A 14,887-nucleotide genomic window follows, 5' to 3' on the forward strand; every position below is an offset into this window, starting at 1 on the left:
AATTATGTTTAATTACATATGTCACTCCATTTTTGAAGTACATGATATCACACAATAAAAAGTTAACATTAGTAGAAAACAGTAAAAAAGTATGATCACCCGATATGCCAAGTTATCAATATTTCGCTAAGAAAACAGGCTCATCTCTCATCAGGAAAACATAGATTAACTGTTGATATTATTTTGCTAAATATTATTTTGCATATATTATATATTATTTTGCAAAATATAACAATATTAGGCATTTAAATATAGAGTTACAAATAGGATTTGGTGATTTAAATTTATTAGTTATGTTGCCACTGTTGGAAAAGGCTGATCTGTGCTAAATTCTCCCACCACCAAATTTAAAACATAGAATATGGTCCTTCAGAACTCTAGGTGTTACTGATAAGAGAATACCATTGGAAACCATTGAATCAACTTCCGGCAACACAAAGAACATATATATTTTATTTTTTGCAATGTTATACAGGAAAACCAGATATACCTAGATATCAAGGATTAATTACTATATATGCCTATTTTGCTATGGATTGGGAAAGTGACATCAAAGCTATCCAAAAGAGATTGTGACGACATTGTTCATCTTACATTTAAGGATACAGAACTGGGGGCACGAAGTACATATTTACACCAGGAGTGAAACAACAGGAACAGAAGCTATGAACCAGTAGCTGTGATAAATATTACAAATGCAATTACTGAAAATTCTTTAAATACTCATTTTTGTCATTTGTAACCGACATTTCTGACTGCATTACAAGTTTTTCTGTAAATCAACAAGCAACAATAGTAGTTGTAAATAAAAACCAATGATCTCAATAACATCTAATAATACCTAGTCTGCAGAGTAGTATATACAGTATAACAGTGTAACAAAAGTTGAAGAGATGTGCATAAATTATGCAATCAATAATATACACTTTCTAATTTAGCTCAAAAGTCTACAGCTTCCAGGTATGTTTACCTTGGTAGTGAGAACACTAAAGTAGGCAGTTTTCTCTCTGTTCTATATTGGACTGTTAGTCTCTAGATATTCTGTTAATTTATAAAGGACCTTGAAATACAGTGAAAGCATTATCTACATCTATCTTTGCTTAGGCCATCTTCTGAAATTAATACAGTTACATTGTAGTGCAACCTTATTTCAAGCCTTGCACATAGTACAAATGCTCTTGGATGTGACTCTGCAATTGCCTGGTTTGACAGCAGATTGTTAAATTATCTTATTACCATTTCTTTTTTTAGTTTTAATTTTAAAAAAAACCAAAACAAAACATTCTAAACTTTTGGATGATTAAAGCAACCAAGTAGCTAGCACCATTTTTTCTCTTCTATTAGTTAATTGGATGCCTATGCAATGTCCTTAGTGCAACATTGCAACATCTTTCTAGTTATGATTGCAGAAATATGCTGTAGTTTAACCACCATGGCTACTAACCACTGATTACCTTAATACTTATTAGTTATTCTAATAAATAGTAAAGCATTCCTGTTCACTTTCTCTACGTCACATAAATTCCACATCATTTTTCATTTCACCTTTCCCCAGCTGCCTTTTAAAAGGTAAATACTTTCAAACATTCTTCCTAGGGCGTGTATCTAGATAAATAGAAAAGTAAATTCTTCAAAGTGTTTCCATTTTTATTTAGATGTAAACCTGCTTTGCTACCAACAGCACTCAAAGTATCTGACAAAACATATTAAAAATAAAAGTAAAATATGTTTGAATCCCAGATTAAATACTGTCAATAACACATGCAAAGAAAAACTGTAGTAATAGGAATACACACACACACATACTAAAATTAACATTTCAATAGTAACTTTTTTCAATATGCAAATTCAGGTGGAATTAACAACTTTAATTCTTTTTAAGGAGGCCCATTTATGCATCTACCTTATTTTGCTTTCCTAAGTGTTACCCTTTCATGATATGGAGACTAGTTATATATTACTAAGCAGTCTGATAGTAAGGCAATTTTTGATTATTTAGGAAAATGTACAGCTAAAATTACCTATATTCTACTAGATTATTGTATTATTTAAAAAGAAAGAAAACATAAAATGGTGATTAAAAAAATACAAGAAATTGAAATCTTGAGATTAAAAACTGCTTACCTGGTTCTAATTTTATTACTTTAATTGCAGCCAGTTCACTTGTGTTAACATTCCGAGCCTATTTTTTTAAAAAAAGAAATTGGGTAAATTAAACTGTGTTTTAGGAGCATTCTAAAAGCACAAATCCAGACACTTAAACTGACCCATTTTCAAAATTCTGATAGGAAGACATTAGAAATAAGTACATCAATTGCTTAGTCATATGCAATTCTATTTAAAAGATAAAAACATCTTCAAACTGAGTTCAACTTGTAGTGATGAGGACTTTGGAGAGAAAGAGAGAGATCCCCAAGCATATGCAATGGGGACTTCCGGAAATAGATGGGCTACAAAATACCAAACCATCATAATTAATTGTGGTATAGTACTGTACATATTATAAAATATAAGAGTCCTTCAGGTAAATCTCATTTTTTTATTTTCTTTGGCAACAAGAAGGAATTTCCTATTTTATCTATATTTTATCTTTATCTATAAAATAGTTTGATGAAATTATGTCCCATTTGACACCAAATATTTCTGCCTTTGAATAAAACTGCCAACAGCAGAATTAAGGATTCATACAGTACAATTTAAAAGCCAAAACAGATAGAAAAAGTGCAATTCAATTTTTCCTCAAAAATAATTTATATTGTAATAGTTTCATGCAATGATATTCTTCTTAACTGCTTTAAGCATGCTGGTGGGAAATTAAGTTATAAGCTTAACAAATATGGTCAAAGAGAACAAATCTTGTTAATTTCATCTATCGCTAGGTGTACTGTTCAACTGGATGGTATATAGGCAGTGTAATAACAACACAATTCCATACACACCTACTCAGAATATAGCGGTTTAATAGCATTTACTCCCAGTAAATTTTCATCAATGAAACTTGGGAGAGCATTTGATAAAATAGGTAAGAACTACATACACTTCCCAGAAAGCACAATAATTCTTAATGAAGATTTAATAAAACCCTATGACATACAAAAAGGAATAAGACAGAGATGCCCACTGTTCCGTCTCTTGTTTATTTTAATTCTGGAAATACTGAGGAGACATAAGGCAAAATGAGAAGATTCTGCGAGTAAATATTTTAAAAACGTATAAGTTAAGGGCTTTTGCAGGTGACTTGGTGTTGGTTCTAAAAGATCTTTTAAAGAAATTGAAATATTATTATGTATTATTTATTTATTTATTTATTTAATAGGCAAATTAAAGGAATTTGAGGCCTTAGCAGGTTTTAAGAATAAACAGAAGATGAAGATGTTAACAGAAATATGAAAATAGAAGATCAAACTAGAACCTAGAATGATGTTTTTGTTTCAGATAATACCTGTTCTGACAACTGATACACCATTTAAAGAGTGGCAGAAGGATGTATCTAAATTTGGCAGGGGAAAAACATGTTAAATATATGGTGCTACAAGATGCAGAGGAAAGAGGAGGACTGGGTTTACCTGATCTGTAACTATATTTGGCAGCTTGAAGCTTGCTTGGATAGGATGAAAGAGTGAGAAAAAGAAGGCTTTTGAAATTAGAAGGACATGACCTGAGATTGGGTGAAATGGATATTTGTGATATGAGAAAGGTCAACATGGATTTAAAAAAACCATTATGTTAGGCATGCCATGTTTTGAATATGGAATAGATACAAACTTAGATTGTGCTCAGAAATACCTCTCTGACTCTCAGCACAAGAAGCATGATATAGACAAGGAATATTAAACAAACACAAAATGCTAATTTCTGCCAAGGTGAATATAAAATAAAATCAGGAGAAGAACTGATGGCAGAGGAATACTAATCTTAATGGTTTGCTTATTTACAATTATTAGAAATATTTAAAGTACACAAAACTATTTTTGAACATTCTATGACTGAGTTTGAAACAGAATTGTGTACAAATGATGAACATATAGTTGCTGAAATGTATAAACATTTATTGAACATGAAACAGAAGAATAAGTGAAAAGACTGTATGATAAAATAGCTAAATATTCTATTATAATATACAGATGAAACAATACAAAAATGTGTGGCTGAAAAGACTGAAATTTACATTGTTATAACATTGAAAGAATTTTTATGATATATCATTGGCGTTTGCCACCAGAGAAATTGTATATAGCATTTATAAAAGCAATTCAAATTTATATTGGAAATATGAACACAAAGGGACGTTTTATCATGTTTGGTGCACATGAAAAAGGCTATAAAATTTTGGATCCAAATACATACATGATTCACAGAATCTTAAATATTAATATACAATTGAAACCAAAGAGGGATTCAGCATTACCCCCACAATGGAGTAATGGTAGGTAACAATGATGGAATTTCCTGAGATGGCTACTTGACTTCTTTGATCAGAGAAAAGATAATACAGGTAGTCCTCGATTTAGACCACAATTGAGCCCAAAAATTCTGTTGTTAAGTGAGACATTTGTTAAGTGAGTTTTACCCCATTTTATTACCTTTCTTGCCATAGTTGTTAAGTGAATTACTGCAGTTGATTAAGTTAATACCCCGGTCGTTAAGTGAATTTGGCTTCCCCATTGACTTTGCTTGTCTAAAGGTCGCAAAGGTGTTCACATGACCTTGAGACACAACAAGAGTCATAAGTATGAACCAGTTGTCAAGCATCTCAATTTTGATCATGGGGATGCTGCAAAGGTCATAAGTGTGAAAAATGGTCGTATTTTTCAGTGCCGTTGTAACTTTGAACGATCACTAAATGAACCGTTGTAAATCAAGGATTACCTATGTCTACCTTTAATGCTGACTGGAAACCCCTGTCACTGCGTTTTTGTATTTACCAGCAGAGCTCATTATTTCTGGACTGTCAGACTTTCTGTAGCTTGCCAACTTTTGTTATCAGTAAGCTAATTATGTGTATCCGCATTCCTTTCTTTCCACTTCACACTTTCTTTCTTCTCTTCCCAAGAAGTCCGACCACAGAGAGGTGGCCGCCACGAACTTTTGCAAAAATGTAACAATTAAATTTTTAGATAGTTAGATGTTATATTTTCTTTACAATAAATATGAGTTTATTAGAAGATGTATTCCGGTTTTATTTTTTCAAAGTATACACAAGGAGAATGCCACGATCCAGGCAATTACCCCAGGAAGGTAACGGGGCTAATTACTTCTGACAACCCCTTACAGACTTTTTGCATGAAACAGAAGAAAATGAACATATGATTTATGGTTTTGATTATTAAACAGAAAATATAGAAAGAAAGCTATGCTGTAATCATAGAGCAGGTGGTAAACTTATAAATGTACTTACAACTATTATAAAGAAAATAAGAAGCTACTTCTTTGTATCATTTTTCTTTCTTTTTTTCCTCTTTCTTGCACTATTTTTTATCTCTTTTTCTGTTCTTTTTATTATTTTATGTTTGTTTGTTTTCATATTAAAAAAATTAATAAGTGTGTGTGAGAGAGAGGGAGGGAGGGAGAGGGAGGGAGGGAGGGAGAGAGAGAGAGGGGGGGGGAGAGATGTTTATAACCTTCCCTTCTGAGTTAATATTTTTGGATAATTCTGAAGTACTGATATTAGAAACTGATAAGAGGTTGATAAAAGCAGCCAAAATGATAAGAATTAAAACTAAAATAGTAAATTAATTCAAATAACTTTGAATTAATCTGAATCCTCAAATTTATGGCAAATCAGACAAAAATCTAGTATTTTAAATCCTTATGTTGAAAGAGATCCAAATTTTGGATCTGGCAGAAGGCTATGTGCAGACTTTCTAAATTAAATTAAGGACAGTATCAAGCTTTTGGGGTTTTTTTTTTTACATCAGATTATTTTTGACACTGTACACCTCCAAATCTTAATCTGCCATCCTTCTAATAAAGGAATCCTAAAATAAACTATCATCTAAAATTGTTGTGGTTTGTCACCTTGCCGCCAGGCATGAAAAATTGATCTATTTTAATTGTCATATTTCTGACAGTGTTTATTTTGGAAAAAAAAGCCATTGGAATAATATATCAACAAAAAAACATCTTCTATAATGTTCTCTAAGTGTAATATTCACAGTAAACTTTCTTAGTTGCAGCATCACATGCAAATATATTGTGAGATAGTAACCATAAATCAAGTTGCAGGGTTGAGAATCAGATGCAGTTGAATTTCATTATTTAAGCTAATGCCCTTTGCTTTTAAATATTTAAGCTTTAGAACAGTGGTCCCCAATCTTTCCAGCTTTGTGGACCATGTGGTGGGTGGGGAGGGGATGGTTCTGTGCCAGTGGCAGGCAAGCCAAATGGGCTGCAGCCTGATAGTGAGCCGTGCCCTGGGGGTTGGGGATTGAGGACCCGTGCTTTAGAACAAAGTGGATAATCCTGGACAACATATTTCATCAATTTTTGACTGTGTGCCATTCTAAGAAAGTCTGATGGGGATTGGGGTATAACAATTTTAAAAGGACCACATATTTTTTCACATATTTTAGACAAGAATAAAACCTAGCATTTTACTTTTTTTTTGTCAAAGGCTTATTTTTTTAAAGGTAACTTGTCAAGGGGCACATATCGTGAGTGAAATTTAAGTAGACTAGAACCATAAAGTTAATAGTTCTCTCTCTTTCTGAAATCTCTTGCTCTCTGCCTCCCTCTCTCACTCGATTCCAAGCAGCAGGCTATCAGTAAAGGAATAAATAGCATTTTCAATAGTCTACTGATAACTTACCAAGAGATTTTAAAATCTGGGTAAGGCTGCCCGTCCTTTGCATATATACACAAATATATACACAGTTATAGTTAAGACAAACATACTGAACAAAATTTAATTCTTCTTAAAATGCATACCTTTCCATCTGAATGCCTGACCGAGGTGTATCCCTGATACCAACTTAAGTCCATTGTGAGACTGTTTATAGTTAATTATTATCAGTTTAATTTATGGAACTACATGTAGTCCTCGGGCTATGACCATTCCTTCAACAACTGTTCAAAATTGCAATAGTGCTGAATGAAAGGTAATTACAATTGGTCTTCAAAGTTATAGCCCTTGCAGCACTCCTGAGGTCACGTAATCCAAATCTGAATGCTTGGCAACCAGCCCGCACTTATGACTGGTCACAGTTTCCCATGGTTACATTCTCCTGCCCTGTGCAAACTGACTCTGATTCAGCTCCCCGCACCTGCCCATCCCCCTCCATCATAGCCCTTTCGGCTGCTATGGACTCTACTGTCTATTCCTGCTGCGGCCCCTTGCTGATCTTTGCCATTTTCTTCCATTGCTGGTCCCTGATCCAAGCATGATCATAGCCTAACAAGTACAATCTGGACTCTGCCACCAAGTGAAAAGGTCATATGATGCTTTGCTTAATGACTGCTTTGCTTAGCGACAGAAATTCCAGTCCCAATTCTGGTCATAACCGGAATACCGTTTTCCCCAAAATAAGATATCCCCTGATAAGAAGTCCAATCGGGCTTTTGAGTGCATGGCAATAAGGCCAAGCGCTCATGTCAGGGTTCAAAAAAATATAAGACAGGGTCTTATTTTCAGGGAAACACGGTACCTGTAGATATTATGGATATTTTGTTGTTACAAAGTTGGCTGTGGATGCTTTAGTGTTTATATTGCTGACCCTGGATGTTTTATTGTTTCATGCTGTAATATACTGTAATAATTTTATAGAGTTATGTAGACTATTTTAATTTTTTTTGGTAAGCAAATATGAGGCAAAACAGACTCAGCAACGCAGAAGCACAATAAATATGGAATGAAAAGAATGACTATTCCCAGACATAGACTTTTTTTTTTTAAAAAAAAACATTTTTCAGAAACCTAGCTTTCAACCAGTTCTGCTAACGCAAAAGTAACAATAGCAATATACAGGAATAAATTCTCAATCTGAAGTGACCCATCACACAATATATGTTAAAATCATGCTAAAAATGAGAAATTTAAACAATTGTACAGGTTTTTTAAACAGCAACAATTGGTTATACCCTAACTGGAAAATCTTTGGGCACTGTGGATGTCATAGCCCAAACAAAGAAACATTTTGATTGATTTGAAGCATTTATAGCAGTTAATTGCCTAATTAACAAATGCTGATTATATTTAGTAGCTAATCATTGATTACAGAAACCAGTTTTCTCCCGGGTAAAATTGGAAGTGTTTTGGTGACGTTTCGACAAAGTCTCATTCATCATCTTCAGGCTGGTGTTTTTGGCTTCGTGCTTCTAGAAGCCTGAAGATGACGAATGAGACTTCATCGAAATGTCGCCAAGACACTTCCAATTTTACGCGGGAGAAAACCCGAATAACCAAAGACACACACACACACACACACATATATATGATGCCTAGGCAGAGTTTTTTCTTTTAATGCAGTAACAGTACTGAGTAAAGTGTTTGTATGCAAATATGCATGCAAACCATTACTCATGTGGCTGCATACCAACCCTTTCCTTGCATTTATGACATCTCAGTATAGGATATATGGACATTTTTATAGCAGCATTTTCTATTACTTGCCTCCCTGTGTTGTTTTTAAAAATGGTTGTGGTTTTAATATTAGAATTTATTGAACTGGTCTTTGCTAGTTGCTAAAATTAAGTTTTTCTTTATCACTGGCAAGCATTTTGTGGCACCTGCTGAGCATTAATGTTTTATTAATTAACCATAGATTGTGTTGATTAAAGAAAATATAATCAACTATAGAAACTCTTTTGACTAGCTTCAGTTGCATAATCTTGTTTCTTTTCTGTTACAGCATGTAAAAGAAGACAAATATTAAAATAATCTCAATATGATTTATTTAAGCATGTACTTCTGATTTATTGCTTTATCTATGCCATATTTTATATGCGCACTTCTGTGACTATTCAACACTTTAAAAATAATTTATTTATAGAAGATGCAAATATTTTTTTCACTAAAGGTTGAAAGTCAAGGGCTTAAATGAAAAACAACAAAAATCAATGAAGTTAATAAATCATAGCTAGCCGGAAATTAAGCTAGTAATACTTTACCTAATTTTTTTTAATATCCTGAAATTTTGTTTTAGGATAATGGAAAGTTAGGTGCAGAAAAATTTAAACAATTGTTTCATATTTACTTTTCTTTCAGCTTTAAAATTATAGAGTTAAAAATCTATTTGCTGGTTTAATAAACCTGAGAAGGCCCAATCTTAAAATCATGGAAGTATTTAAAAGTTTAATTAAAAATGACAAGACGCCTCCCAAGTGCTTTACGTTATGTTTTAAATTCGGCCTCAAAACCACCTTAGTAAGCCATTACAATTCTGTAAGTTTACTAATGTTTTTATCCTCTTTAAAAATGCCAAACAAAGACTGCAAATTTCCCTGGCTACTATTTCTGACTCATATTTCAAATTCATATTTTAGTCTCTTATTTCAAGTCATGGGCTCCATTCATGATTTTTTTTTTCAAAATTGTCTGAGCATCTGTCCTCCTGCCACACTGTAAGCAAAGATTTAAAACTATATCTGTACATGAAAGCCTAAATACATATATTTAGTAATCTCTCTGTTGCTATTCTTTCTCATAATAGTTTTTTTCATTACTTGGAAAGATCAGGTAAAAATGGTAAGACTAAATAGATGCTCAAAAAGAATGATACAGTAACCACACACCCTAGAGTGTTGTCTCTATAACTTGGATAATAACCATGCTCTAACATTGTTCTATCAAATTGAGATACCGAAGAATGACAGGACTGTTTTCTGCTCAATTGCTTTAACCTTAAAAAAAGAAAAAATCTAGTTCAATTATTTACATGGTGATATAAATAACTCTTAAGGTGTCCCTTCCATTTCTCACTGCGTTGCTGTCTTAAGAGCTGTCCTACTTTGCTAAAGGACTGTAAGAGCATTTTTTTTTATTGGGATTAGGCCTCTTTACAATACTTCTGATGGGAATCCAAAACAGATATCTCTTTCTGGAAATGGGAGTCAGTGAAGGGGAACTACAAATAACCTATGATGTCCTGCTTTCGAAAATATATTGACAGTTTCTAGCAGGAAAGAAAATCATTTAGGCACAGCATTCGTTTTGGAACCAAATTATTTCAGGGACTGTCAAAATAATGATCAGGTGATACATTTCTTGTGGGAAAAAAATACAAACTTTATGACATTGATTTTGGAAGAAGAGAGAATGAAAGAAAAATGACTTAGGGTGAAAATTAATACCGTACCATCATAGATCTCAGGAAGAATCTGAGGGGCACTGATGAAAAGCCAGTGTACATAAGGAAGGCCTGCAAGTTGGTTCACCTGGGGAAGCAGATTAGAGGCCAAGATTCACACTGACTACTTGGCCCTTACAATCTGTGTTTAGCCTCCCACTATCACCTTGCCTGACCTCATCGGCCAGAGGGTACAGGTTGCTTACAGAGTTAATTTAAATTGCCAGGTTAATCATGCGGAAAAGCTTTTAAAGGGCTTTTTCCCCCTGCTGGTACTGTCATAATGCCAACTCAGATGGAAGAAATCTGTATGGAAGGCCATGCCCACCCCTGAAAATTAAGTTAGAAGGGAACACCATAGAGCAGGGGTCCTCAAACTTGACAGCTTTAAGACTTGGGGACTTCAACTCCCAGAATTCTCCAGCCAGCATAGCTGGCTGGAGAATTCTGGGAGTTGAAGTCCCCAGGTCTTAAAGCTGCCAAGTTTGAAGACATTTGCCGTAGAGACTGACACCTCAGATTCATTCATAACAGATAAAGAGAGACCGATTTGAAGACCGGAGTCAACCCCATCGTGTAACAGGGCCGGGGAAGAGAAAAGGGTATCACGGGGAAGGGAGAGGAAATGCTGTTGAAATAAGTTGCCCAGGCCAGAAAATTCGCAGGTGGAGGAAGGGTCACCCCAAAGCACCTTTCCCAAGGAAGGAAGGAAGGAAGGAATGGGTGGTGGTGGAGAGAAGAGTCGGCGAGGTTGCCCGACGACGGGGCGGAGGACCTGTGCAGGCTGAAGAGCGAAGGGAGGAAGGAAGGAAGGAAAGCAGCCCCCTCGCCCTCCACCGCTCACCTTGTAGACATCGCCGTAGGTGCCGCTGCCGATGCGCTGGATGAGCTCGAAGTCTTCCTGGGGGTTCCTGCGGGACAGGTCGCACACCCGCCCCCCGCCGACACTCATGCTGCGCCGCCTCCCGGAGCACGCAGCTGCCCCCTCAGCCCGCTCCGCCGCAGCCCCCGGGAGGACGAGGTGGGGGGAGGGAAGGAAGGAAAGAGGGTGAGCAGGCGGGTAAGGGGAAAGGGGGGGAGGAGGAGGAGGAGGAGGAGGGAGAAGACGACTCGGAGCGATCACCACCGACGCCACCACCCCCCGTTCTGCTCAAGCAACATGGCGGCCGCAGTCACCGCATGCGCATGCGCGCAGGATCTTCAGCTGCCCGGCGGCTGTCTCGCAAGACTTAGGACGCAGCGGGCGGGGGGCAGAGGCGGCGTAAGGGAAAGGTGAGGCTGGTAGGCATCTGGGCATGCTCGAGGGAGGCCGGCCTGGAGCACTCTTGAGGCCAAATATTCGGACCCGAGAGCGGGAGCAGGTGGTGCGGTCTCGGCGACTTCTTGTCTTCCAGCGCTCAGCCGACGGTGAATCCGGGACTACAAGAACCCTTCTTGGCTTAATGGGGAACCGGCGGACCCTTCTCAGTCTTGGCGGGATAGAAGAACGGACAGACCTTTTCAGATCTGATTACTATCAGCTCTTTTCATTTAATTTGTAAAGCTGTGTACTGGCTATGTAGGAAGTTGGATACAATTGTTTACAGTACGGTACGTTGCGCTTTCTGTCGAATTTAGGTTCGTCGGTCTGACTTTCACGTAAGTGTATATAAAGTCATTTTTGCACCAGGCGCCTTCCGGAGGGACGGGGGTTGCAATTCGGTAGCTAGGCTGACCCTTTGCTGTAGGACGGATGATCACTTGGCACCTTCCCTGAAGCGCTGCCTTGTAATGCGGTGTGCTTGTTTATTAGGCGGGTGCGTGGGAGAGAAAAGGCCCCGATTCTGAAATTGGGCTGCACACACAACTCTTGTTGATGCAGATCTGTCTTCATAGCCTGACCGACAGCAGAAAGCGAATTCATCTTAGGAAGGCATCAAAATCCTATTGTGCAAATTATAATGTTTGAGTAGAGAAGTCAAGACCGCCCTATTTTTGACACACGGGTCCTAGGTAACCTGTTTTTCCCTTTTTGAATAGTTTGTGATATAATCTGGAGAAGTCCGATGTTTCTATTAACATTTGGATTCTGTTGTAAATCTGAGGCTTAGCTATAAAGAAGGCATAAAATAGAAAATGTATTTATTATATCCATATTTTATTTTTCAATAGATAGGGATAGGAATTTTTGTCCTAGGGACCAAAGCACAATGGTAGCCACAATAGTTGGGTACCCTGCTTTTTAGGAAGGCAGGAATTCTGATTCTGGCAGTAAAATGTTGTGAGCAATTTCTGTGTATATAATAGCAATAGCACTTAGATTTATAGACTTTACATAGTGCTTTATAGCCCTCTCTAAGCAGTTTACAGAGTCAGCATATTGCCTCCAACAATCTAGGTCCTCATTTTACTGACCTCGGAAGGATGGAAGGCTTAGTCAATGTTGAGCCTGGTGAGATTCGAACTGTCAAATTGCAGGCAACTGGCAGTCAGCAGAAGTAGCCTGCAGTACTGCATTCTAACCACTGTGCCCCCATGGCTCATACAAGCTTGTGAAGAGGAATGAAGCCTATCATGGATAAATAATACACATTCTAATTAGTGTTACTTAATTAGTCTTTAGAATGTTCCATGTGGCCCATTTAATTCTGAAAAGAAGAGTACAAAGTTTTTTCAAAATGTATGTATACATAGGGGATGTGTTAATATGTTCTATGGTAACTAGTTATCCCAACAATAAATCACAATCCCCAAACCACTCTGGATTCTAGGTGTTGGAGATATATATATATATATGCCTTATTTAGATTTTACTCTTATTTACAGTTTGGTATATACCCAGAGTGTTTGCCACACATCCCATGCATTATAATTGGAAATACACTGAACATTTTTGTCAAATAAAAGTTACACTATTTATATTCACTGTCAACATCTTCTATTGCTTTTAGATGCTAGTTATGTCTGCAGTCAAATGTTGACACTCTGTTGCAAAATTGCAAACGGGAGACCAGTTTTGTTTCTAGAAAAGGGTGCTCTGCCACTGAACAATGGCTCCTCCAGAAGGAAAGCATCTCTCAGTATGTGCTGTGTAACAGGATTAGGCAAGCTAGAACCTATGGACAGAGTTTTTTCAAAGCCAGCTAAGCTTAAAAATTGGGTAAAGCCACTTGAATATGACTCCGAATTTATCCTAATTGTCCATAAAGATATAAATTTATCCTGTGTAAATGGGGAAGACGGGCTCTCAAAAGGGATTGATTTAAAACAATATTTCAATGACAACGCAGGATGTTCTGGAACTGATTGAACCTGTTGCTTATTTAATCTTTTGTGTGTGCTGCTTTCTTTACAAAAAGTTTAAAAGCTATGCTTTATGTTTTTTGTTTTATACTTTTTTGCTATATGCCAGCGGTCTCCAACCTTTCATGCACAGTTCAACTTGTGCAAGGTGAGCTATGCGTGTGTCCACACGCGCTGGCTTGCTGCTTGCGCAAATCGAGCTGCACGCTTGCACAACAGCCAATGGCTCATGTGGCCCAGTTCCAAATAGGCCACGGCCCAGTAGTGGGCCACAGCTTTTGGGTTGGGGACCTCTGCTATATGCCATCTGAGTCATTTATTCTGAGATGTGGGAGCATATAAAGTTGATAAATTGTATAAACTGATAAGTGTTTTGTGGATCTTTTTACTGTGAACCCTATATACTGCATTATTTATTTGTTTCATTTATTAGAGTTTTTAAAATCCTACTTTTATTACTTTATAAATAACTCAAGGTGGTGAACATACCTAATACTCCCTTTTTCCTCCTATTTTCCCCACAACAACAATCCTGTGAGGTGAGCTTGGCTGAGAAAGAGTGACTGCCCGGCTATCCAGCTGGCTTTCATGCCTAAGATAGGACTAGAGCTCACAGTCTCTTGGTTTCTAGGCCAGCACCTAAACTAATTGACTCTCTATATTATGTTGTTTGTGTGTGGGGGGTAGAGAGAGATTTGTGATTTATTAGCATGGAAGTTTTATTGTATATTTTTGTTACTGTAAACCAGAAAGAGTCTAGAATGATTCAGTGGCATACAATGGGGAGGATGTAGGCGTCTATTGAAATTTGGCCAGATTCTAGCCTTAATGAAGGGTTTACATAGCATGGGGTAAGCCAATCAGCCTTAAAAGGGCTACACTATGCTATTTTTAAAATGTATATCATAGATCAAACATCTCATGGCCCTACGTGGTACCTTAATAGTTGGCAGAATATGCTTATTAATATTCTGATTCTGAAATAGCATTTGTAAGACTTGGGACCCACAGAGAATGGTCCCTATCTGTTTATTTCAGGTCAGCGACCAGAAAAAAATAGGATATAAATATATTTGTTTCACTTTCTGTACCTAGAGAGTGGGGAACATGTTTTGTATTAAAATGTAGATACACTTTTAAGTTCCGCTTCTCTTCAGATTATATGCAATTTTTGCATTTGGATAAATGGATAGATTGGCTGCACCCAAACCCATTGGACTTTGTCAATACTTACCCCCCCCCCAGTCATGTGAGAGCCGCCAGTAAATACTCTCAATATGGTGCCTACATCTACTGTGCAAGATGTTTCGGTGGATATTTCA

At 36.7% G+C, this 14,887-nt stretch overlaps 1 protein-coding gene across 4 annotated transcripts in view; it reads right to left on the reverse strand.

Moving 5' to 3' along the window:
• MAP4K3 (mitogen-activated protein kinase kinase kinase kinase 3) overlaps positions 1-11,436 on the reverse strand; it is a 66,311-nt gene extending 54,875 nt beyond the window's left edge. For all 4 annotated transcript variants that reach the window (XM_070932293.1, XM_070932292.1, XM_070932291.1 and 1 more), the window contains exons 1-2: positions 11,128-11,436; positions 2,125-2,182 (exon numbers count right to left, since the gene is read on the reverse strand). In XM_070932293.1, coding sequence (XP_070788394.1) covers positions 2,125-2,182; positions 11,128-11,235 — 166 coding nt within the window. In that variant the 5' untranslated portion in view covers positions 11,236-11,436. The remainder of the gene's footprint in view (positions 1-2,124; positions 2,183-11,127) is intronic.
• Between the last annotated feature and the right edge of the window lie 3,451 nt (positions 11,437-14,887).

Source organism: Pituophis catenifer, unplaced genomic scaffold, assembly GCF_029215685.1.
Source record: "Pituophis catenifer annectens isolate HBS135680 unplaced genomic scaffold, rPitCat1.0.hap2 SCAF_1, whole genome shotgun sequence".
Classification (NCBI taxonomy): Eukaryota; Metazoa; Chordata; class Lepidosauria; order Squamata; family Colubridae; genus Pituophis; species Pituophis catenifer.